This window comes from Microtus oregoni, unplaced genomic scaffold, assembly GCF_018167655.1.
Source record: "Microtus oregoni isolate MIOR12 unplaced genomic scaffold, Mior012 000032F_ref0000030, whole genome shotgun sequence".
NCBI lineage: Eukaryota > Metazoa > Chordata > Mammalia > Rodentia > Cricetidae > Microtus > Microtus oregoni.
In genome coordinates, this window is record NW_024543091.1 from 18,399,038 (window position 1) to 18,425,076 (window position 26,039).

The 26,039-nt window shown below is 46.9% G+C and overlaps 1 protein-coding gene across 2 annotated transcripts; it reads right to left on the bottom strand.

The window, feature by feature from the left end:
• Positions 1-13,822: 13,822 nt before the first annotated feature.
• Positions 13,823-23,723, bottom strand: LOC121466034 (nuclear receptor ROR-alpha-like). Of its 2 annotated transcripts, XR_005976711.1 has the most exons (3): positions 15,183-15,194; positions 14,916-14,991; positions 13,823-14,802 (listed from the first exon to the last, which is right to left on the bottom strand). XR_005976711.1 is itself a non-coding variant. In XM_041679496.1 (2 exons), the coding sequence occupies exons 1-2, from the start codon at positions 23,690-23,692 to the stop codon at positions 14,717-14,719; spliced, it is 252 nt and encodes an 83-aa protein (XP_041535430.1). In that variant the 5' UTR covers positions 23,693-23,723; the 3' UTR covers positions 13,823-14,716. The 2 variants fall into 2 exon arrangements, 1 of the variants encoding a protein (XP_041535430.1); XM_041679496.1 differs by lacking the exons at positions 14,916-14,991; positions 15,183-15,194 and adding an exon at positions 23,527-23,723.
• Positions 23,724-26,039: the final 2,316 nt, after the last annotated feature.

A 26,039-nucleotide genomic window follows, 5' to 3' on the forward strand; every position in this document is an offset into this window, starting at 1 on the left:
AAGCCTAAGAAAAGTATCCATAAAACCCCGGCCAGGCAAATCCCGCAGCTAGCGTTTTCCAATCAGTCCCAAGGCTTATAGCAGAGCTGAGGAAGAAACAGAAAAGTTCTCCTGGCTCCAGCTGAACACTCTGTCCCGGTTTTTCAATCTAAACGCTTCAGTGTGCCAGTCAGCAGTGTTACTGCTCTGGTGGAAGTGGCGTTCAGCCTCTTCTGGTCCAAATCCTGTCGCCAGAATACCACTGTGCCTCACCCGAGATGGGTGTTTGCTCGTCATCCGGCCCTTCCGGAAAGAGGCAGCAAACTCACAGAATCTGGCTGAATAAAGTCAGGCCTCCACCAAAGCCAAGTTCAACAACTTCTCTGTTATCAGCTCCCTGGCGGGACAGCTGAGCACCAGGTCAGTTCTGAAGACGCTGTCCCTGGGTTCACATCTTTAATATTCAGAGTCCACCGTGCAAGCATCCCCCAAGCCACAGTCACAGGCTGTTCTCAACACTCAGCTGAAGTGATTTGTTAGAAGGCATGCAGGGATTTCTCCTGCAAGGCCAGAGTCATGTTTTATCTAGGCGGCCAGAAGTCTGCCAAGACACTGAGGAGGAGAGTTCAGTCTCAAGCAGTCCCCTGGCACGAGGCATCTTCAGGCCAGGGGAGGACAAGGGGAGACCTAAGGAATGAAGGGGACAGTCCGCCACTGGAAGATGAAGAAGTTTCCACAGGAACAGCCTGGGGAAAGAGAAAGTAGAGAAAGGGGCATCTGTGGGCAGTGGACTCTGTTGCACACTGCACAACTCCAGGGGGCGCTATGCCCATAAAGCTGTCTTCCACCTCCGAAAATGAAGAAAGAAATAAACAGAGGTGGAAAGGGGTCTGGGAGACTGGAGCTGTTATGTAGACACATGAGACTCTCAACAGAAGGGGACAGGTAGGCATTCAGTAAGAACTCTGTCCCATGCCTGAGAGCAATACTGTAAACTCAGACTAAGCAGCTCTCCCGGTCCTCAGTCTTTTACCCATGATACAGAGATTGCAACTCTGGAGCTGGAAGGATTGTGCTGTGAGTCCCCAGTACCCAGAATAGAGTAAACAAGGACTAAGAGGGCTGCGGTAAGGATGAGACCCTATCAGAGCGCAGATCACACGCTACACTAAAGGATGATAGCTTTTATAAACATATCCCACACAGGCCATGGGCAGGATGTTATTCCATCCATGAAATCTCAGCCCTTTGTGCAGTGCCCACAGCACACAGGGGTGAAGCCGTGGTTAGGGTGAGGAGCAAGAGAGAAAACTGAAGGGGAGAGTGGGAGGAGATAAGGTAGAGGTGTGGGTGTTTGTTTATTATTTATGCAGGGTCCATGGAACTCTGTTTAGCTGAGAATGACCTTGAACTTAATATCTTTCTTCCTTCACTTCCCAAGTGCCAGGATTACAGACAAGAGCTATATAAGATAAAGGTGTGTGTGTGAGGACCCCAGCAATAGTGTCAAGAAGGGCTGGGGTTGCTACCATTGTGTTTATTAATATTGTGTGCTGGGTTTTCCTACAAAGCTAAGTATAAGCACACCACTGTGTGAGCAAGCATTTCCCTGGGAAATGTGATATCGGCTCAAAGCACCCATCCTCGGGGTCTCCCAACTCAGACAGATGCTCCTACACATCCTCCTCCTCCCAATGATGTGCTGAGATGATAAGCTCACAGCCAAGGGAGGACACTGAGTGTCTTCCTCCTCCTCCCCCAGCAAACAGGCCCTAGGCGTATCTCTTTTAATGAGTTCTTTCTTGGCAGAGAGAAGGAAACATTTTCTCTTTCAAACTGTGGGAAGATGCAATCACGCCTGCTCCTCCGGACAGCCTGGTAGCACCCTGCCACCTCTACCACAGTGTCCAAGGCTTCCGGAGAGCCATAGGGAGGTATTCACACTTACTGGAATGCCCGGGTTATCTGCCTCTCATCATGTCTCCTACATGGATGCAACTGAGAGAATGTTTTCCCAGGAGGCAGAATAAGGTATACTAAAATACACTTCCCCCACTGGGAATAGTAAACAGTCTAACTTCTAAATCCCAAAGATATTACTGATACTGTTTATAATTATCATGCTCAATAAAACTGTAACGGGTGCTTGCTTTTCAAAGCGGAAATCCTCTTAAGTAGCTGGGAAGTGTGTGTGTGTGTGTGTGTGTGTGTGTGTGTGTGCCGGTGTACATATAGTGCATATGTACAGTCCATGTCTATATAATGTACACATACAGTATGCATAACTTCCTGAGCTGGAGACGTAGCTCAGTTTGTACACTGCTTGTCTAGCATGTAACAAGGCCCTGGATTTGATTCCCAGAACCATATAAATGGGGCACATCAGTGCACATCTGTAATCCTGGCACCCAGGAGATAGAGGTAGGAGAATCAGAAGTTTCGTGTTATCATCGGCTATGTAGTGAGTTCAAGGCCAGGCTGGGCTACAGGAGACCTTGGTTAGAGAGAGAGAGAGACAGGGAGACAGATGCACATGCTTCCATATTCATACATCTACACATCCACTCTACCTGTGAGGTTCAACCTTCCAGAAATTTACAATGAGGCCTGATTACAAAACACACCAACTGATGCACAGCTGTGTGGTCACACTCTCAATGATCCAGATGTCATAGCCCTTGTTTTTGAAAAGTCTTAAATAATTAAAAAAAAGACAAAATTCTAGTCTTTCCCACAAGAGACAACATAGATTAAAGGCCTTGATTTTTGTCTAAAAGACATCTTTAGAGCTCTTTGCAGGTATAAACAAGGCTATCATAAGAGTGGGCAAACCTCAGAATAAAACATGAGGAAAGAGGACCCCGAGAGTTATGGAGGGATGGACTAAATGTGAGACATCCATTCAATGGAATATTGCTCAATCAGAAAAAGGGAAAAGTTCAGCAACTCCAATGTGAAAATCTTTTGAATGAAGGCTGCATAGTCAGTAAAGTCTACATGAATAAATAAAATCCGAAGAGCCAAGATTTGGGGTTCTTTGGGTAAAGGATATTCAACCTATACTAACATATTCTATGGCACAGATGAGTCCCAACATGCTGTGGCCAGTGAAGTAAGTCAGACAGAAAGACTGCATTTTATATAATTCAATTTCAGTAAAATGTCTAGAAAAGGCAAACGGAGACTAATGGCTGCAGTAGGCCAGGTGGCGGGCTAAGAGGGGATCTCCTTGGGGTGACATGCGTGTCCACGTAGACTGAGGTAGAGGTTGTAAAACCCTATGAATTTACAAAAACACCTGACTTCACTTTTAAGAGTGAGTAATTTTTCAAGTGTTCCTCAACAATTATTGAAAGAAAGTGGTGGCGCACGCCTTTAATCCCAGCACTCGGGAGGCAGAGGCAGGAGGATCTCTGTGAGTTCGTGGCCAGCCTGGTCTAGAAGAGCTAGTTCCAGGACAGGAACCAAAAAGCTACAGAGAAACCCTGTCTCTAAAATCCAAAACAAAAAACAAACAACAACAACAAAAAAAAACAATTATTGAAAGAAAGCATTAATGTCCCATGGTTCTGTAAGTGAGGACTCAGTCACCAGGTCACAGGGCATCAGAGCTGTAGAAAGTCACACCTTGGCAAATCTCTGTACTGTGGAAGAGGTAGGGCCTCTTGGGGAAAAGACGCTGACTCAGGGCTACCTACAACAAAGAACTATGCTGTGATGGGAACACGGGTATCCCAGTACTTGTCCTGTGCACCATCAGCATTTGCTTTGGATCATTTTGCATTACAGCAACACTCTAGGCATCAGGAACACACAAACTACATGCTTCTGGACTATACCTGACTCTGGATAACCCATGACTTAGTGCTTCTCAGCTTACCTCGGTGCTTCTGGATCTCAGTCTCTCATCCTCTCAGAGCTTTCAACGGAAGTCTCTTCCCTTAGCCTAGAGATGCATGGATGAGGGCTTTTTAGAAGCTAGTTGACTCTAAGAGGCTCACAGTTTCAATCCATGCTACTGCAAACTCCCTAATTCAGAGCCAGCCTCAGGCTTGTCAACCTAACAGAAATGTAAAATAGATCCTCCAGTTGCCACAGAATTAAAATGCAATCCAATTAGGCAGGATACAAAGGAACTTGTCACCAAATTACCAGAAAAATGAAAAATAAATAAATAAATCTCATACTCCAATTTAAAACAAATGATAATATAACCTCAATTAGCTTGGGATTCACTGGCAGAGCTCAAATGATACAGGACTAGGATGAGAAAATACTCTGCTGTTTAAACAAATGAGCAAGAAAAAAAAAACCAACATTGTGCAAACAACTCAATCACCCAGGAAAATTATATGTATGCTTCAAGCACTGGCCAAGACATGCCCTAAAAGTTTATGCCCCCAACAAACATCTATGTTGCAGTGGTAGACCCCTTTGCAATGGCATTATCAAATGAGGCCTTTGAGAACTAAATAGGGCAGGATGAAGTGATGGTCTTCAGCCCATCAGAACAGGATCATTATTCTTATTAGTGGAAGGGAGGGACAGGGGGCGGTGATGGCTCAGTTGGTAAAGTGATTGCGATGCATACTTGTTAACCTGAGTTCCTACAAACCTTTAGGCTGTAGAATAATCCTCTTCTACACTGTAAAGATTTGTCACTAGAATTGGTTTAATAAAACACTGATTGGCCAATAGTCAGGCAGGAAGTATAGGTAGGGAGACCAAACTAAGGATGATGGGAAGGAGAAGGGCAGTCAGAAGTCTGCAGCCAGATGCAGAGGGAGCAGGAGACGAATGTGCCATGCTAAAAGGTACTGACATGTGTCAGAGTGTAAATAAGGAATATAAGTTAGCTCAAAATGTAAGAGCTAGTTAGTAATAAGCCTGAGCTATTGGCAAAGTATTTATAATTTATATAAGTCCCTGTGTGGTAATTTGGAAAGCCACTGCCAGGTATTTGGAAACAGGCAGTTGAGACAGAAAACATCCATTTACAACCCCATAAACCCGCTACAAAAATAGGTATAGTGTCTTGCATTTGTAATCCCTAGGCTGGGAAGCAGACTTGTGTGTCCCTGTGGCTGCTGAGCAATCTCTGGATTACCTGTGAGCTTGAGAGCTCCAGGCCAATGAGAGACCCTGTCTGAAAAACCAAGTTGGGCCACAGATAAGGAATGATACCTGAGGTGGACTTCTGGTCTGGGCATATGCATGCATGTGTATCTGCAGACAGATGAACAGACACACACAGAGAAGAAAAATAAAAAGTAAAAGTCACTTCAGCTTCCCATTCCTACCATGCGACACAAGAATGAGGAGGTGGCTCTGCCAAGCCAGGAAGCTTGAAATCTGAACAGTCAGAAAATAAATGTTGCTTAAGTCACCAGCCTGTGGTATTTTGTTACAGCAGCTGAGCTGACCAGAGGCATACACATACCTCCTTTATGGGTCTGTAGCTCTCCTAAGTGACCCAGTTTAAGTGATTGCGCAAGGACCGACCCTTCCTTAGGAAGGCAACTGTGCCCATCAGCCTGGACCAGGGGTAGAACCACTCCATCCCTCATGCTACATGTTGCAGGGTCCACTTTCGTGCCGACTTATTTATGCAAGTACAGTCTATCTCCCGATGCTTTTGCCTTGGCACTCAGTGAAAACGAAAATAGAACTGCATATTTAGCTCAACGTCCCTGTCGCGGAACCAGGCCCTAACTTCTGAAAATGTACCTCGGCCTCAAAATGAAGGCTCTCCTCAAACTGCCTCTCTCCTCAGGGGTCTGGCAGATGACTGATTCCACGGTCTTGGAGGTTCCCTGAAAGAAGCAAATATTGCCTTCTCTGGAAACTCTGGAGGACCACGGGACTAAGAAAGGAGGGAGCCTTCCCTGTCCAGGCCATGAAGAGGCTCAGATGTTAAGTACACCAACAGTCACACATGCCTAAGCAGCTCACAGGGCTGAGGGATTAGGAGGATACTGGCAAGTTTTTCTTTCTCTGACAAAGTCCAGCTTCCTTCCCTCTTTCACTTCAGTTACCCGAAAGGACTCTTTAGTTTCATATCTAACGTGGGGAGAAAATTCCACGCAAAAAACCGTGAGGAGATTTGATCTAAGCACGAAAAGAGACTGTTTGGGGGTGGAAACAAAGATTCTGTTTCAAACTCCAGAGGTTAACTCCATGCCCATTATCACAGAATAAAATAGTGCAAACTGCACAATCTCTAAGTTATCACCTCCCAATTTCCTCAAATAACTCCGTTTTCTTAGCTTGTGGAAGGAAACAGGCAGGAATAGGAACGCTGGAAGGGTATCCGTGTAGCCTAAAGCCACAAATGCTTTCATCTTAGAGAGAGAAAGAGGACAGAGAGAGGAGAAAGAAGAGGAAGAGGAGGAAGAGGAGGAGGAGGCAGCAGGGAGTTGTGATCCATACCTGTAAGATAAGCCCAGCATTGGGAAGATGAGGCAGGGGGACTGCCACAAAGTTGAGGTCAGCCTAGGCTACATAGTAAATTACAAGCCAGTCTAAGCTAGAATGTGCATCCCCGCTAAAATAAATAAACAAACAAACAAACAAACAGCAAGTAAACACATGTCTGGAAGGAAGAATAAATATTTAAACTTAATTAAAAGTTGAAGCCACAAACAAGAGATCTCCTCCCCATTGCACTAGGCTAAGATAATGCATCTTCCTAGGATCCTAAACAGAAACCCTCAGTGCTCCTCAAGCTGACACAGGACCCTCAAAGACACAGCCCAACCTACTCTCCCTCACCAGGGGTCCCAATTCTCATCCAGCCTCTCAGCACCCTGACGCCTGGCCCTCCACCTTCACTGGCTTATGGGATGGTGGCCAGGGAAAGAAGTCACACTGAGAGCTCCCCAAGGTGCTTCTCCGGTGACCAGTTGGTGAGATTTCATCCTGCGTGGCGTTAGCTTTGTCTAGCTAGGCGAAGGAGGCCCTTGGCATGGGTTGAGACTGAATTCTGTTTAGGTTTCCTCAGGGCTCAATTATAAACAGCCCAAAGAAAGGCTCTGCTGTCCTGAAGGGCACCTTTCAAGAGAGAGGGAAAAAAAATAGAACACTCGCCTAACAAAAGGGGACTGTTTGGTCACTGGTGTCCTGAGTAGGGTCTAGTGTATGACCTGGAGGCTTTCTGGAAAGTTAAAAAGGCAGGGCAGAAAACAACAGGAATTACCCCCCACCATCACCCACCGCAGACCCCCTTTCCTCACAGAAGTGCCAGCAGATAAAATATAAACCTCTTTGATGAAAACTCCAGCCGGAGCTCAGCTTTCAGGTATTAGAAGACACCGGCTTCCCAAGGCCTCCCCACTGTCAGATCAAATACCCGCACGCGATTTCCCTGGTATCTGCCTGGTTTTCCCCCACACCATAAAAAACAGGCTTTCCCTTTAATCTACTTAGCACACTGTGGGCAGAGGCCTCTAATATCATAGCATAGAGATAACACAAGGAAGTCATGGGACACATTAGTGGATATGGAGGGGAGACCGTTCAGTCAGAGCTCATTGAAAACAATAATGCATTCCAGAGGGCCATGGCATGGCTCTTCCACAAGGCTAACCCCTCCTGGCAGTGACCGGAGCTAAGATTGGGTCAACCAATTAGTGTCTGGCTTGTTTGAACTCCACAGGTTCCCCAAATCACAAAACACTTTCCTAGTCCTTCCTGGAATGCACAAGGACCAACTTTCTCCCAGGACTTCCAGAAGCTGCTGCATACCTAAAATACCCTGGAAAACAGAGGCAGGATGATGATTTGGTTGGTAAGGTGCTTGCCATGTACCACAGCAGGGTGATAGAGGTTTGTAATCTCAGAGCTGGGAAGGTGGGAACAGGTGAATCCCTGTAGATCACCGGGCTTAGCCTAACCCAGCCCTGGCCTCAAGCTCCAAGGTAGCGAGTGATAACACTGTTTTAAAAGGACTAGGTGGGTGGCATGTGAGGACCAACAGCTGGGTTTCATCTGGTCTGTGAAGATGCATACACACACACACACACACACACACACACACAGAGAGAGAGAGAAAGAGAGAGAGAGAGAGAGAGAGAGAGAGAGAGAGAGAGAGACCCTAGAAAACAGTAAGTGTCCAAACCCACATAACAACAGAAACCTCACTAAAATCACACCCAATATTGTCTGCCTGGCCAACACACTTGTGTGTTTCTCTTTCCCTTTTGGACCAACCATAAAAGAAGATTTTTCCATTGAGTGAGTCTCCTGGCTAGATCCATCCTTTGAAGGTCTCACACCCTTTCTCGGGCCCCTTTCAACTTTCTCTCCCACACAGTCATGCTCTCCGGGCAGCGCAGAGACCACGGCAGAGCTGCTATTCATCCCACATCTCCAGCCTTGAGGCTCTGCCAAGTGCAAGGCAGATTCCCTTTCGAGACAGGATAAATCAATGCTGAGCTGTGTAGAGAGTCTGAGGAGGCGTGGGGGAGGCAGCCATTCCTCACTCATCAATTGGGTATCAGGAAGGGACCGCCATCGAAGCAGAAGAAACTCAAAGGCAACTTGACCGTGACTCTGGCTTTACAGAGACCCCAGTTATTTCCAAATACCTGGAGGAACTCCACCTTTTGTGTTTTCGTTGAGTGGATCCATGTGCGTGGGTGTGGAGCAGGGGCTGACGTCAGATGTCCTCCTTCATCCATCTCTATCTAATTTATTTGAGACATCTCTCAAATAACATGGAGTTCAATGTTTCATTTAAACAGGCTGGCCAGAGAGCTTGGGAATTATAGGCAGCTGCTGCCCCAGGTTTGATAGAGCTTCTGGGAGCCGAACTCAGTTCCTCGTGTTTGTGCAGTGAACCTTAACTTACCAAGCCATCTCTCCAGCTCCTGGATCTTCTGTATTTGAAAGAGACCCCCCTCCTTTCTTAACCACACACGTCCTCCGGCTTATCAGCCAGTCACATGCATCAGTTCCCTTGTCTTCTTAGGAATAAAGATGCAATCTTCCAAGCTTCTTGGAAAAAGCGCTGCCCAGAGTTAGGCCTCTCACCTCCAGCCTAGGCTAAGTCCGTGTCAGCTGGCCTTCACATACTGATCTACAGTTCTGTTGTCGGCATCCTGAGGGTGCTCAAGGAGTGCAAGAGTAAACAGCACAGAGAGATGAGACCGTACATGCCAGAAAATCTACAATCCTTGCTCCAGAGGGACGGAGCCCAATGGGAAGACAAGCATGGCTGGAGCAACAAACTGCGAATTCACTATGGACTGTAACTAATGAGCCAGAAAAGCAGGGTGCATTTGCTATGAAGAAAATAATCATGGAAAAGGCCAATTAATAAAGAGAAGTTGTCAAGCTCCGTGGTAATTTTCATTATAACATTTTATTAGGCACAAGTTGATATTGATATTTTTTCAAGGAGGATTGCAATAAATTTCTCCACTAACTATATTCTTAATCCAGATGCCAGACCTTGACGTTGTCTTCCCTCTGACTTGAATCTTCCAGGAGTTTAGAAATCAACACTGCTGATTTCAGATACAGGTACTGTGCAGGTGTTTATGGAGTAACTTTACTTCCGATAATTTGGTCAAGGGAGCAAACATTCTATCTATGAAAGTTAAGTGTGTTCTAAATGACATAAAAATCTCAGTTCTTCAGATAAGGTTTTTCTGAGGTGTCAGATTAGCAGGGGGAGAGTTGACAGTGCTGTCAAAGCAAAACCCTAGAGTAAGGGCAGTGAGAGATTTCCCCATGCCCCTGGTCATAGTATCCCAGAGCTTCTGGGCCCCTTAAAAACTTAGAGATGGAAGCCTCGGAGACAGCAACCCGGAGTACAAACAGACCAGGAAAGTTATGAAGACCTCCCTAGAGATGCCAGCCTAGGGACTGGTTGGAACCGTACTCAGTCCCAGGCACACTGACAAAGCCCCCCTGACAGTCCCACTGCCAAAGCCAGGCCCCCAGGGCTAAGGGACACAGCCACAGGAACCTACTCACTTAGGCTCTTTAACTGCCATGTCCCAATGGGGAAGTCATATTGAATTCCTTCTCCCTAGATCCTATTTCTGCTCTCAGGGTTTGGCTATGACTTAATGCACAAAAATATGCTTCTATCTTTGTGCTACAAAAATTGAGGCACTTTTCTTGGGGGACAGATGACAAAGGAAAATGACCAGCATTCCTGAGTTCTGGGATACCTCACTCTCAAATGGAGAATCTCGGGGAACCGAAGTTCTCCGATGAGACTATAGGATGGAGGGGCTGGTGTCATTATGAGCCTAACCCGTGGTAACAGATCATCTAGTCTGGCTCAGATTGGCTAAATGCAACACGGCCAAGTATTTCAGGCCAGTTCTATCTACTGTCTTCTCAATCTGCTGGACACATATGTATGTGTGCACGTGCCTATATGGATTTGTGTTTGTGTGTGTGTGTGTGTATGACACAAATATTTGTGTGCCTGAATGTGTATGTGTGTATATGTTACTATATAATGGAATGGAATGTGGTGATATACACATATACAACTTTTTTTTGTTTCCTGACTATATCATAGGAATAAAATTCTCTTAACTACTCTGTTTCTTAAACATCAGCTACTCTCTTTGTGTTTGTGTGTGCACATGTATGTACACATACATGCATGTGCATACACGCACATGTGATCCTTACTATTACCAACACAAATTAGACAGAACAGATGGTTAACGGTGTAATTCTCTTTACACTGGAACAGTTATTACAGCATTACTCTATTTTCATTACCACTGAATATTAGCTTCCAAGATATTTGAATGAAGAAATAAAACCACCAAATAACAGTGCCAATTAATTCCAGAAAAGTCACACAGTGTATCAAACCCAAAACATTCTGGTAGAAAGATGGGATTCTGCTCTCCCTTCACCTCCTTGAGCACACTATGCCTCTGCCTCCTCTGTCCTTTGACCTATCCTAGTCCAGTTGCAAGCAAAATCAACAGAAGACCCTTGGCAAGTGGAATTGAATCTGCAAGAAAAGATACTATACTCCATGGGCACACCCTCTGCTCCTGCTAAGACTGCCTTCCTGGGTTTGCCCAGTGTCACCGTGGTACCTCTCACTCTTTCTCGGGCTGCTCGCTCATCAACTGTGATGCTGTAACATGACTGCAAACAGGTTGTGAGTCCTTGAGAGTATTGCTTGCAAAGTGCATGGAAATGATTAGATTAGAATTTAAAGATTCAGCAGTCAGTCACAGAGTGGAACATTACAAAAGAACAAGCTGAATGGAACCCTTGCAGACAGGAAGGAGACAGTGAGTAAAGGGGAGGGGACGGTGAGGAATTAATGAGACGTGAAGCAACAGACATCATCAGAGGATGGCCAGCGGGAAGGATGGAGCTCTCCTAGCTGGGTGCCTGGAGCAGGGCAAAAGCCATGGGGAGAATGGGGGTGCCGGGAGGAAACGGGTAGGCATGGACTTGCTTGTAGTTCAGAAGAACATCTGGGAGGTAACATCAGAGAACCCTAACCATTAGGGGAAGAGGCTCAATCCAGTCACGTGTCCTCTCTTGGCAGGTCCAGCCCATGGTGGGCCAGCTGAATGACAGGGGCTGGCTCGAGGCCAGAAAGAGAACTGGCCTAAGGTGTCAGGATCGCCACTGAAGCCCCTGGATTCATGCCCATTTCACAGAACCACAGAACCAAGCAGGGAATGCTCCAGGCAAAGGGAGCGGAGGTGCAAGGGGACCGACCAGCACGGTGTTGGCCACCATCATCACCACCACGAGAGCCACACACACTGCTCCCCAGATTTGCTGGCAGGCACTTGACAAGCAATATCACAAGATCATCCCAGCAAGGCTGACGACAACATTCTCCCCAGTTTTCAGCTTACTGAACTTACCCAGGACATAGCCCAGGGCACACCTGCTGCACCTTCACTCTGCCACTCACTTCACAGGCTCACAACAAACCAGGTACATGTACTCTGTCTGAAAATGTGAGTGTTTGAAATGATCAAGACTGGATCAGCCCTGAGGGTGGGATGGAGGGAAATGATGGATCCAAGACAGGCAGCTATGGAACAAATGAGAACAGCTGGGACCAAACCTTACCAAAGCACAAGAAGACTGAAGATGGGCATGCAGTTGCAGAGCTCTGAGCTGGTTAACTGGGGAAGCAGGTACTTTGCAGGGCAACATGGGAAGTGATATCGGAGAAACTAATCAGGATCTACTTTATCTAAGACACTGTAAAGGGGTAAACATATAAGCTGTGTTCTGGGTCATGTGGAGGACAGGCTCACAGAGAGGAAACAACCCTAGAAGATGAAGAAAGCCTTTGAGGAACTGGGAGAAGAGGTCACGTGATGGCTGAATGAACTCTTGGTCCATGCGACCAATATCTGTGAAAAACAGGGATCTTGGGAACTGCAGGGGTGAAAGGGTGGATGTTATCTGGTCCCATACCGATCATAGAGGGTCTGAGAAGAAGAGAGGAGACACAGGACAGGGAAAGGGGCAGGAGGACCAAAGAGGAAAGCCATCTAAGACATAGAGGTCAAACATGCCAAGTGGAAAACCATCCGAAGCCTCCAGCGTGAGGTAAGAGTGAGATGCACGTGCAGCAGACTGGACCGTTCAGCAGGGCAGGAATCCAGCTTCCCTGTTACCTCTTCAGAGCCCAACACAGTGCCCGACACAGAAAAAGTTCCTGGGAAGTATTTGTTGAATTAAAGAAATGCTGCCCTAGGGGCTGTGGTTCAATTCCCTGCGCCCACATGGTGGATCACACCTGTCCATAACTCGAGTGGATTGGATGCCCTACTCCAGACACCACACACACATGTGGTACCCAGATATACATGCAGAGGAAACATTCATATGCACAAACTAAAGAAATGCTACCCGGTGCTTTGACACAAGTATGTCTGCTCTAAGGCACATGGGGAAAACCCAGATTTTGTATTCCCAGCCAGTCTAAGGCAGATGCACTCATACACGTAATAGGGTAATAACAAGTATATGCTTAAAATGGCATCAAGCTATGGCACGATTATAATAATGAGTATTTACATTATTTGTCTTCTCCCAGATCTCTATGAGCAGCACCTGGAGCTCCATTTGAGTAACCCCGAAAATTCCTTTCCCCTCGATCCCATGCCAAAGCCCCAGGCAAGGACAGATCTCTCGATATTTGTAAGGAACATCTCCTAAATACACAATAAAGCTAATTCTAAGTGCTATGATGTGTATTTTAAGTGAGAGAACAAAAATAACAGCGAAGCTCAGATAAATAGAAACCCTTTATGTGAAAAGCTTTTTTCTGTGTGCACACATGTACATATGTGTATGCATAGCCATGTGTGCATGCGTATTCCTGCACACATACATGAGTGCGTGTGTGCACGCACGTGCAAACAAACTGGCTTAAATTTGCTTATTTCACTGGACAGCAGGCTGTAAGTATTTCAAGGGCCAAGGAGTTCCCAAACCTGAACCTCCTAAATCAGGCTGAATGTCCCTTGGATGGAAAGTGACCATCAAAAGGCCCTACTCTTTTGAAGAGTAAATCTGAATGACTCCGACACATCATAAAATTCTATCTTAGACCCTAAGTTCAGAACCAGACCCTTCAATTCACGTCCAGTTTCACAACACACCATGTATTTTTAGAAGAAAAAAAAAGATTTATTTTTTTTCTACTACAAAAATTGTACATTCATACATAATTCAGGAACCTCAGAAAAGATTAAAACAAAACAGACAATCCCACCATCTTTACCTTATCATTTTATTATTTCATTTTAGTGTGTAGTACCAAGTTCATTGACTGATATAATTGTATTTCGTATGTATGAATACACATTAATTCACGTGCTATAACATTTTACATAAAAATGATACAGTTCTCTGTAGGCTGCGGGGAACAATGTTATTTTTCATTTGGAACAAATCATAAACTTCCTTGTCTTAAGAACACCCAAATTCCACCCTCACCCCCGTTGAGACTGTCAGGGAGGAGCTGGGCTAGAGAGCTCTAGGGATACCCTTCTCACGATAATATTTTGACTAACAAAACAGGGGTAGCTGCAGAAAGCGAGTGCGCATCTATGCCTCAGGTACAGCCCCACACTCAGGTCCGAAGGAAAACTTGAGAATGTTCAGGAAGTCTCTCAGCGTGGCTTGCATTCTCCCGGTGGCTCTGTGGGGTCTTGAGAAATCTCACTGAATCCGTCACTCCCAGCGCTCCCACCTCTGAGACTGTGACATGATCAACTGTCTGGGTTAAGGGCTCGGGTTCTGCACACCGCTGAGGTTCTCACATCCTGTCCATGTGCACTCACCCCAATTGGGAGAAGCAGAGTGAAGGAATATAAATTAGCAATTCCATACTTGTCACCTCAGCCAGTCACTCCAAGCACCGTCAGAGGAATCATTTTTGATGATCAAATTATTTATCTGGCTTGGCTTTTCCCGATACTTCATTACCTGGACAACAGAGAGTTATGGGCAGATCATCCTCCCGGCTGCCCTACACTTTTAGAGAGACTATCCTAGGCACACCACTATCCCTGTGGAGCACAGACTGGATCATGACCTTTTCAGCATCCTCAGGTTTCCCAACTGGAAAATGAAAAATGAAAAATGAAAAGAGATGCAGTTGATTGAAGAGGTCTCAGGCCCAGGAAGCGTACGTGGTTCCTCTGTGACTGGGTGTCTCAAGATCCGCTTACATCCACTCGCTTTTTCCTGTCCGTGACTGCCGTGACTCCTAGGGGATGATAGAGGCTCTCTGCTTCTGGAAGCTCAGGATCACATCTGGCTGCCTTTTCTCCGCCTTTGTCCATTTCTCTAGAACTAATTGGAAGAGTCAATAAGCGCACACACCAATTCCTGTGAGGCTCCAGGAAGCCGATCTCTCTGCCCTCCAGAGCGACTCTTGCTGTCTGTTTTTCTGAGTATTCCCATACCTGCCTTTGTCAGTTGGCATTCCCAGCAAGTTAGCCATCACTTCTCAAAGTGTCAAATGTGCCTCTTTTCATTGTCCTTGTTAAAGATAATTTAACAATTCAGAGTCAATGCCGACTTCTTTCTCTTCGGCACACAGCGTCTCTGCCCCGCCTTCATCCACAGCCCCCAATTCCCAGCCGCAAATGGGCAACCCTTCTCACCTTTCCTTTCCCCTTATTCACCGGTCTTTTCCCACCCACAAAAATACCTCACCCAGTGAGACACACTTTAGCTTGTGGGTTCTCGTTCCTTCGCTTCGGCGAGACATGTCTGTGCTTAGAGACTGTAAAGTCACCTTCAGGAAAGAAGCATATAGCATAGGCTGTCAATTAATCAGAACAAGGCAAGGGAAATGGCGTCATGCGCAACTCGCGTCCTGCTACATATATTTATGCTTAGGGGAGATCAAGGTGATTTCTGGTACACAACTGAAAATTCAGAGCTGTGCCTTTTGTTGGCCTACAAGCCCAACACCTAACTCCACACACAAGAGTTAACAGCCCAGAATGCCGAAGACAGGTGTAGTGTGCCTCATTCTGCATTCAAACTCCGGCCTCTAGGTTTTTTGCCTCCCCCCCCCATTTTCTGGAAATTTCATCTCTACTCTTTGCAAGCTCCCTGTTTATCCTCGGCGATATTCTTTGCCTGTAAAACAAGTCAGCTGATTTTCCTATTCTATAATTTCTAGTCCCATATCAAGTTTGACAGATGGATTTTTTTCAGCCTGCTTCTCTTTCCCCTAGTGAAGCACAGACTCACACGTCACCATTCCTGTCACGTGTACAATTCCATCAAGTTTCAGAGTGTCATTTATACACAATTTTATTTCTTCTTCTTTCACACACGCCTACCACTTACGTACAGCAACTCACTATATTCATATTTCATAAACTCCATCGGTGTTCAGTAAAATCCTCCCCCCGAAGTAAGCTAGGTATTTTTAACAGTGCAAACCTCTTTCCCCGGCTTGAGGATCCGGCACTAAGTGGTGCCCTTTCCTCGTATCTTGGAGGACATCGTCTACTATGACCGCTGCCTGCATGTAGAAACTTCGTTCTTACTTCAGTTAAGGCAATTTGTATCCCAAGTGCCAACACCCAGTGACAGAGCTAAGACGACTCCACCTGAGAGGAAATACAGCCTGCGTATCATGACGCTTCTGTCTCACTCCCAGGGGAAAATGGACAGAAATTCCCCGAGATAGCTCCGGGTTCTCCTCCATCTTTGAAGGTGTGAGCAACCTACACTCTGAGCATCCACGAGTACAGGACTTCCCGGGAAGTCACGGGGATCCAAGTTTTGTAGATAAACATGTCACCAGGAAGCCACAGTGCCTCTGCTATCATTAATGCACCATCTCCTGTGACATGGTGGCACAGTTTATAATAATGTCATGTCATTTCATAAAAAATCTTTCAGGAGGGAACTGTTCCTCCATCAATGGGGGATTTTCCCCTGTAATTCCTTCTGTTGAGGGAGCGACTGTTCCTCTATCAATGGGGGATTTTTTCCTGGACAGCAGCAGCATGGAAAAGCTGGGGTCGAAAGCCAGTTTCACCACAATGAGTTGCGCTGCCTTCATCCTTCACAGTACCCTCCTCATCAATTATAACAACTTCTTCAAACAATCCCCTTGATGCCCTTACTAAACAAATCATCCATTAGTACAAATGATGAGGATGATGGGGGTATCATAACGCCAGGAATCCAAACCCAGTGCCATCAGAGGCTGCAGAAGATTATAATGACGAACATTAACTTGTCTGACAGTGCTGAGGGAGCCAGCTCTGTCATCCGGAAATGCCTCCCAAAGGCCACAGTTAGGAAAGGACTTCCTCCTCGGGTCTCTAAATGTTCTTTCCTACATGCTTGACCCTTGTCTCTTCCTAACCTTCCAGGTGCAGGAGACCCCTACCAAAGAGGTGCTCCCAGCATCCCCAAAGGAATGGTTAAGTTAGGGGTGATTTCCCTCCTATTGCATGAGAGGAAGCCACATGACAGGCCTCCTAAACAGAACTACCTCCCTGGATACTTCAGGATTTTGCATCTTCTATAATTCCAAAGCAGTGGTTCTCAAACTGTCGGTCACAACCTCTTTGGGGCTGCATGTCAGATATCTTCCATATCAAATATTTACAGTAGGGTTCATAACAGTAATAAAACTACAGTTAAAAAGTATCAACAAAACTGATTTTATGGTTGGGGTCATTACAACATGCAGAACTATGTTAAAGGGTCCCAGTGTTAAGGAGGCTGAGAAGCAGTACTCCGTGGAAAGAAGGAAGAAGACTTGAGCAGACAGCTGTTACCCGAACACTCAGGAGGCCCAGACAGGAGGATCTCCCCGAGACCCTGTCTCAAAGAAGCAAACAAACAAACAGAAAGATTTTAGATTCTGGTTGACAATTTCCTGTAAGCAAAACCCTCCACTAACCCGGAACAACTAATTAAATTTCTGACTTGCTACTTGCAACACAGAAAACAAGGAAGCCAACAGTTCTGCTATGGATTTCACAGAAAGAAAAAAGAAACAATTTCCAGGTGGGATCAAGACAGACGGCGGCCAATCCCCCCAGTCCCCGATAGCAGCTCCATTTTCAGTTCTGTAATGTACAATCAGAATTCATGCTCAGGACCGTGACCCCACAGCACTGGAAGACTCCGAAACTCCAAGGAAAGATTCAATTACCTTCCTGACGCGCTCGCTAGGCTAGGAGAGGGAGCCACACAGCTAAAAAACTTACTCAAAAAGGAAAAGACAAAACAGAAAACAAAAAAACAAAAGAAAATGCATGGGGCTAATCTAGTGTCTGACAGAAAAATCAATTCATTGGCAAAGTCTTGGTGCCCTCAGAGAAAGAAAAAAAAAACATGGCTTATTATACAGCCGCCAAGACTTGGCCAATGACCATCTGGGTTATTTTTAAGCATTAACCTACAAATTACACAAGTATAATAGTAAATAGTATATTAGTAAATAGCCTAAAATATGGTTGAAAAGTTTTAACAGCTTAATTCTAACCAACATTTCATGATAAATTAGGCATAAAATAAATATACAAGAGAAAAACAGAGAGGAGGGCGGGAGAGAGAGGGAGGGAGAGAAAGAGAGAGGAAAAAGGAGGAAGGAAGAGGCCACCAACCCAAATCCAGAGCAAGGGAGATATTTGGACTTGGGAACGTGCTCTGCTATCGAGGTTAGTGTACGCCCTAGTAGCCGAAGCCCTTTCAAGTGATACCCTTTGCTCTAGGAGAATTCATAATTCACCCTGACGGGTGAATCAGGGATCTCCATGAGGGAGTGAAAGGGACCTCCTTCAGAGACCTGCACATCATCTCAAAGATGACTTAGAGAGTGAGGGGAAGAAGATGTTATATTAGGACACACACACTCATACACACACACACACACACACACACTCACATACACACAAACACTCCTACCTCTAACATGCAGCATTGTATTTTGCCTCCTGAGACTCAGAAGTATCCACAGAAGCTAAGATATAACATGGAGATCAGAGTGGGGAGAGGCATGGGAAAAGGAGATCTCTGAAAAACTAACATATGCTGTAAAACATCACAGGACATGGGGGCTAGGGAGCTGGCTCAGTTGGTTAAAACATCCAGAACCCACATACAAAAGCCAGATGTGGAAACACACACCTGTAATCCCAACACAGGGAAGGCTGAAACAGGAGGATTCCTGAGGCTCACTGGTCAGCCAGCCTAGCAGAATCATGGAACTGTAAGTCCAGTGAAAGACCCTATCTCAAAAAATAAATAGAGGGCAATTTAGGAAGACATCTGACATTGACCTCTGACCCCACATGCACACACAGTAGCATTTTACAAATGGGGTCCATGTTATGTGAATATAGTGGCCATTAACATCCAACCCAGTGAGTCTTTCCAAGGCCACACAAGTTCCTAAAAGCAAAATGGAAACTTTAGAGAAAAAAAATGTACCCCCTTTACCTGACACTGAACAGAGAAGGGCCCATGCAGACTTGCATACCAAGGGTTAACTTTAGACATAGGTGGCTTTGTTTGCAAACGTAATGAGCTCTCTCCACAAGTTCCCGGGACATTTTCAGCCATAGGCACAACTCTGGCTATTAACATCCTTGCACCTCTCTATCCCATGTTCAGCCTGCCTGACATCAAGGGGAGTACTGTGCCCTGCCCCCCCCAAACACACACACACACACACACACACACACACACACACACGTCCTGAACAGTCAAGGGGAGAAGCGGCATCAGAGCCCAGCTCCTGGACAGGCATCAACCACACTTCAGAGTCAGAAGAAGACATTTCGAAAGCTCAGGGCTCTTCACAATGCCAGTGGGTTTTGGAAAGCAGAGGAAGGGTGTGCTATCAGTGTTTTAGCCACCCGGGGCTTAGATTCTAGATTAATAATTCAATTCTTTATAAGAAATTAGGAGGAAGCAACATGAAGGTTATCCTAACTATCATAAAATGCATTTCTAACATCATTCCATTGCATTTTAAAGGGTATAATTATAAATGTTTTTTATGAGCAATTTACCAGAAAATTAAAGTCCCTTAGTGTGTGTGTGTGTGTGTGTGTGTGTGTGTGTGTGTGTGTGTGTGTATATCATCCTATCTCACCGAGAAAGGGTTTTTCTCCCAGCCAGGGAAACTATTGTTTATTCGCTGAAGAGAACAAGGACCATGCCCGCAAAGGTGATCCGAAAATTCATCTCCAGAAAAGATGCCATATTGCTAGGTAAGAGAACCTTCTAGAAAGTGAATCAGCAGGGACTGGTGAGGAGAGGGGAGGGGATGCACTCCCCAAGTGGAGGAGAGATGCAGTTCTCACTGCATTCCTCCAGGTTGCAGAGCAGTGCAGGCCCTGATAATTGATTTTTAAGTCACTCTTAGCTGAGCTTCCAGGGGGTTGTCCCTCAGTCCCACCCCAGCTTTTCAGCATTCACCCCATCCTTTGGTTTCGATTTTTCTCTTGAGTTGGCCAGCCCTATAAGCCTTGTACACCAGCACTGCGAACCCACTCCACAGGTACACAGTCCGGTGAGGGTAACTAGTCGTGGAGTACAATATGTAAGCTTCTAGCGTGCATAGAATACAGAGATTCTGGGAAAGGGCTTCTAACACCAGTTATACCACGCTGCTCACAGATCCCAAAAGTCCCCCAAAGCCTTGTGAACTTAAAGCTTCACAGTAGTTTTATGTCCCCACTTCACTCTTACTCGCCCTCCTGCTTCTTGCCTGTCTTTTATTTTCTTCCACCGCTTTCCCATGGTGCAGGAAAGATGGAGCTGAATGAGACCAGTCATCATTAATACTTTCTAGAACATGGAAGGGTTTCATTAAGACCGTGACCATTCCCTTGGAGTTGGAAGGAGCACTGGGAGATCAACTTCCAGATTATAAAACCACACATCTGATTTTGAAAGTCCAGGCACGGAAGGCCTCTAATCCGTTCATACTTAGATTCCCAGGACAGAGGAATTTAACAACAGCCTCAAATCTACCCAGGTAATTTCTCATGAGGTCGCATCAATGTCACGAGAATACAGCCGCAATTTCTGTAGGTTCCAAGCCCCCAAAGCCCAGAGGAACGCACCTTCCAAGTAAGAAAAGCTTCCCTTTCACCCAGAAACTCCACTAGCTCTTCTGAGGTAGAATGGGCTAATTGCAAGGTGGTGATGTTTGCTTTGCCTTTTGAGCCTGTGCCTTTATGTTTTAAGTATTTAAGAGGCATAATCACCTAGTGTGTAGGTTAATTTCTTTCTGATATTGTAATTTATGCAACATTAATATGGGATGCCAGCTCCAATTTTCTTCTGCTTACGCTCCAGGAGCCGAGTTGCATATTCTGCCAACTCCATTACATCATCTAAAAACCCAAACATTTCCCATTTGCACATCACTCTCAACTACCCAGCATACTGACACAGTCTCTCCTTTTCTCCCGGGTGCGCTCTCTCTCTCTCTCTCTCTCTCTCTCTCTCTCTCACACACACACACACACACACACACACACACACACACGCACACACACACACACACCAAGATTGGCACCCCTGAGAAGTAGACGCTACATCTGAGGTCAAGGTCTGCAACTCCAAGTAATTCCTGGAAGATATTACTACTGCTGTGTTGGCTAAAGGATGCCTCCATGTCTGACCTTCCTTTTTTCCATTCAGACTGTTATGTAACCTAGTGCCTGCGTGCAGGATGTGAGTGGAGTGTCTTGGCCTTACTTCCCCCTTCCCATTAAATCTCCTCTGAGAAACAGACAGGGTTTGTGTGTGTTCGTGTGTGTGTTTAAATAATGGGGGTGGGGGCTCTAGGGGCTAAAGGGATATGGGTCAGCAGGTCATTTTTGTAATATGTACACTGCTCCTATTTTGGCTTCTTGGAGCTTTGCGGGGGGGGGGACCAAATTTCCCGGCTTTATATAATTTGCAGTAACAGCAAGTTACAGATTTGTAGTCGGTGCTGCAGCCTGCCACCCCATCTATTGCAAGAACACACCTTCTGGCAGGAATGACACCTGAAGATGTTAATAAAGCAGGGGAAGTGGGGAAGGGCTTAAAGGAAGAGGAAAGGTACAAACCAGAAATTAGAATCGCTTCCTAGATACTCTGCACCCCCTTCTTAAAAAAAAAAAAAGCCTCCGAACACATGAAGGGGATTTTCTCCAGCGTTTCTGATTAACCCTGTTACATAACCCTCTTGCATTCCAAATCTCGGGCTCTAAATAGACTCTTAGCAGCCAAAAGCTCTGCACACAAACTCGCAGAGCTGGTGACCGGTTGCGGCCGCCCCCCACCCCAAGCCTTCAACCCCCCTCTCCTTTCGTTCTTCGGTTCAAACCGAGTCTCAGCGCAGACACTCTTAGGAAATCGCCTTTAATTAAATGGTGCCCCCCCCCCCCCCAGCATATGTCATCCTGATGGCTTTTACTGTACTCGAATTCCGTGAATGGGAAAGCGCCCGGACAGGGGGTGTGGCCAAGGTGGGGCGGGGGGGGGGGGGGGAATACTGTAAAACAGCCAGCACATGATCAGCCATGTTTCTACCTCCAACTAGCATATCTGAGAGCAAGGGAGAGGCTCTCAGTCCCTCCTTTGCCTTCCCTCAGGCCCCCTAGCCGCCAAATCCTGTCTGGAGAAAACCTCTAGGTCCCAAGCCCCGCGGTGGCTTGCAGGAGCCCGCTTCCTCCGGAGTGACAGGCGTGATTTATACATTATTTACAACAGTAATTAAAGCTGCAGCTTCCTCCTGCTCTTTGCAAACTCCTGGAGCATTCAAATAAATAATCCCCCACCCCCGAAGGAGGAGGTGGGGGAAATCCCACAGCAGGTTCTGACACCTTTAAGAAAGGAGTCAGCTTTTCCTGATCAGGCCACTTTAGGGAAACGACAAGAGGGGAGCAAGCACTCTCGTCTTCCCAGGTCCCCTCCTTCACACACTCCAGACACCAACACGAAATGAACCAATGACCCGGCGAGGGCAGCCTTGTTAGCCCAGGCCCACCAGCACTCAACTCTGATCACCTCTAAGTTCCCTCAGAGACGCTGGGCATCGCGGCGAGGGGAGGATTCCCAGAGCAGAAATAAGTTTGGGTGCTTTTCTTAGCGTTCTCTCCGCGTTTGTTTGCTGTCACAGCCTCTCCCTCCGATCCCGCGTGAAGCGCCCCCACTCCACTGACGCCCTCCCTCCTTCCGCGCGCTGTACACGCCCCCCTGCCAGCCTCCTCCAGGGCTCTGGGTTGCGAACCCTTGGCTAGAAAGTTGCGCTTCTCCCCCCTCGCCGAGCCCAGCCGTGAAACTCCATAGCATCCAGCGTGCCAGGACCCCGATTCCTCTGGCTTCTGCTCCAAACCCACCTCTAGAGCTCCAGAGGAGAAACTGCCCGCGTCGCCCCCTCTTAGCCCCGGGAGCGCCCCCTTTCCGTCCCCTGAGACTTCTAGGTCTCTCACTCTTCCAGATCCCCTAAGCTTTCCTGGGAGAGGAAAGACTCGAACACCCGCCGCTACTGCTGCTGCGGGGTGGGGGGAGTGAGTATGTGAGAAACTGTCAAGAGCAGAAAAGGTAACCGTGGAAGCGAGTAGCCACAAACAGACCCCCTCCCCCTTCTTAAAAGGACACTACCGCTTTAAAAGTTTCTTTCCCCCACTCCCCCGTCTCGATTTCTTTTTGGTGGGGGGAAATCGTATTTAATTTGGACAGCTCGTCTTTGCAGAAAATAAAACACGCAATCAAGGAGATGGTGTTGAAGTCGGCTGGCTGTCAACGCTCCGGTCCGTCCCTGTTCCCCCTCGCCCTCTCCTGCAAGCCCAGCACTGGCTTGCAAAAGTTTGCAACATTTGTGGGGGGCCGCGCGGGGGGAGGGGCGGGGGTGCCGGCCGCTCAGGGCACCTCGACAGGCTCGCGCGCGCGTGCACCGGTCCCGGGGACCCTGCGTCTCGCCCACCCCCGGGGGCGCGCGCTCCCCCGGGGCGCCCGGTCCCCTCCGGGCTCGGCGCACTGCTCCCGCCGCCCCCCTGCTAGGAGCCCGGTCGCAGCGTCTCCTACCTCGGCTGGAGCTCGCGTAGCTCTGCCTGCGACCCGCGCCCGGCGCCTCGCTCTTGCGGCCCGCGTCCTGGGTCAGCGGGGTCTCTCTGGAACTGGGGGCCGCCTCCGAGCCGCTGCTGCCCGGCTCGCTGGCGGCGGGGTCGGGGGCTGCCGGAGCTGACTCCATGTTTTTTTTCCCAATGTAGAGATCGGCGGAGATGGCGAGCTCCGAGACTCCCTCTATCTTCTGTTTTCAGAGCGACTCTATGGTACCAAAAAAAAAAAAAAAAAAAAAAAAAAGGAAAAGGAGACGGGCGAGAGCAGGAGGGACCCAGCCAAGCGAGAGCGCGAGCGAGCGCGCGAGTGGCGGTGAACGTGTGCGGCCGAGAGGGGACGCGAGGCGGGTCTGGCCACAGGCAGCGCTAGCGAGAGCGTCTCCAGCCGGCCCCCGCACCCACACTCCACACCCTCCAGACCCCAGACCGGGAGCCACACAAGGCTGCCAAATTTGGGAGGTGGGGAAGAGAGAGGGAGGAGAAAGAGAGGGTGTCTCCTGCGCCCCGATCCTCCCTCTCCTCTTTAACCTGGCGACAGAAATGAACGGTCGGCGACGTGTGGTTCTGTCTACTTTTTGAGATTCCCTCGGGGGCAGTAACTCTGTGTCCCCTATGCTTAGCCAGCTTGGGAGGAGGAGACAAATCCGGTTATCCGCGTTGGGACACTTGCTGGTAACTGCAGCTCTTCTGTAAGCCTGGTCCAAGGCTGGGAAGAAACTAAAAGGGAATTAGAAACTGACTGACAGCCCCTGGAAGGAGGAAGGTGGGACGAGAAATGTGGCGCTTTTTACTTTGGGATGGGACAGCCGGGGTTTCCAGTCTTAGATATGACTGGGTCTAAAATAAATTTTGTGATTGTAGGATGCGTATGGCCAGCCAGTAACTAATGTTATGGAAAGAGGTCTCTTTCAGCTCTTTTGCAGTTTTTTTTTTTTTTCTACGTGAAGGATCTAGAAACCATTTGGCAGTTAAGAAAACCATGTTTTGTGAAACAAACTTTGGCCAGTTTGGTGAAGGATTCACTGAATCCATAAAACGGGCCTAGCTGCATCTGAACTCCGGTGTGCCTGCTGGTTTCCTAGTCCCACTGGTACTTTTGATATTAAATGCACGGGCTCATGCACAGCAGACAGACATCCTGGAGAGGTATTAATAACGTCTGAATAATAAAAAAAATCCAGATAATTAAAGAGTCTTATCTTTATAAGGCATGATTCTGTGCTTTCCTTCCCTTCCACCATCACTGCTAACTGATGCTCAAAAAAAAATCTGAGAATTAAGTCTGTGTGCCTCCACCCCAAACTCCAGTACAAAGCACCATTACTAATGGAACGGCTAGTGACTATCCCAATATGGAGAGCCGGCATTTCTGCCTCAATAAGTGAGGCCACATTTCCTTTTTATTTCCAAAGACACAAGTTAAATCAGCCCTTTTTTTTACACCCCCACCTTCCTTCCAGAGAGCCTGAAATTTTTGACAACACAAATATTATTATGTACCAGAAGGTGGCAAAAATATGTGTGCTTTAGGGGGGTGACGTTGGGGGGGGGGGAGAACTGGGGAACATTGCACTTTTGCTAATTTTTTTGGTTCTGAAAAATGCTTTTTTAAAAAAGAAAAAGATAAATCTAGAGAAATAGTTTGCACCCCCACCCCCACCTCCACCCTACTGTGCAGTTTGTTATTGCTTAGTTATTTAGATTGGATAGAAGCTCAGGGTGATCTTAGCCATGGACTGTATATTCCTCAGCCTAGCTGCGGTCCATTGGTCTGTTCTCCAGCTGATCTAGAGGGGACCTGAAGGGTTCTGCCACCTTCATCTGGGTTCTGCAAGGGTCTATGGTGTTAACCTGTCCACTGGTGCCTGTACACAGTACTATAATTGTCTCTTCTGTCTCAGATCATGTGTGACTTCCCCAGACACCACAGCAGATTTTCAGAGCAGCCTCCACTCAGAGTTTACTGTTGTTAGCCTGTTGCTGATATTCTTGCAGCAACTGACCTAGCCCGGTCACATTTGACTTTTCTAAGTAAACAAATGCTTCAAAGTACACGGCTTAATAGACAACTTCCTCTGGGACAGACAGTCTCAAAATACATCTGTTGGTTGTTTTAGAATACTGTTTTTAATTTTTTTAAAGTTTTACTTGAAGTAGAATTACATCACTCTCTGGTCCATGTCCTTACTCCAGCTCCTCCCAGTTACCTTCCCTCCCACTCCCCCAAGTTGACAGCCTCTTTTATCTTTGATTATATTTGTTGCATATATATGCATGTATGTATGCACAAATAAATAAAACCCAAGGAGTCCATTTGTGTTGTTTGTGTGTATATGGTTTCAAAGATGAGCTCTCTGCATCGGACAGCCAACAAAGGGGCTCATCCCTGGGGAAGGCTAATTCTCTTTTTCCCAGAGGTCAATAAATGGAATGCCTTCCACTTTAGTATGACCATTGATTGATATTGCTATTGTCTGG

Coding starts and splice junctions, on each gene's coding strand:
- LOC121466034 (XM_041679496.1), bottom strand. CDS start 23,692: ATGGAGTCAGCTCCGGCAGCCCCCGACCCCGCCGCCAGCGAGCCGGGC. Junction 14,803..23,526: donor CTACGCGAGCTCCAGCCGAG/GTAGGAGACGCT, acceptor TCTTCCAATTAG/TTCTAGAGAAATGGACAAAG.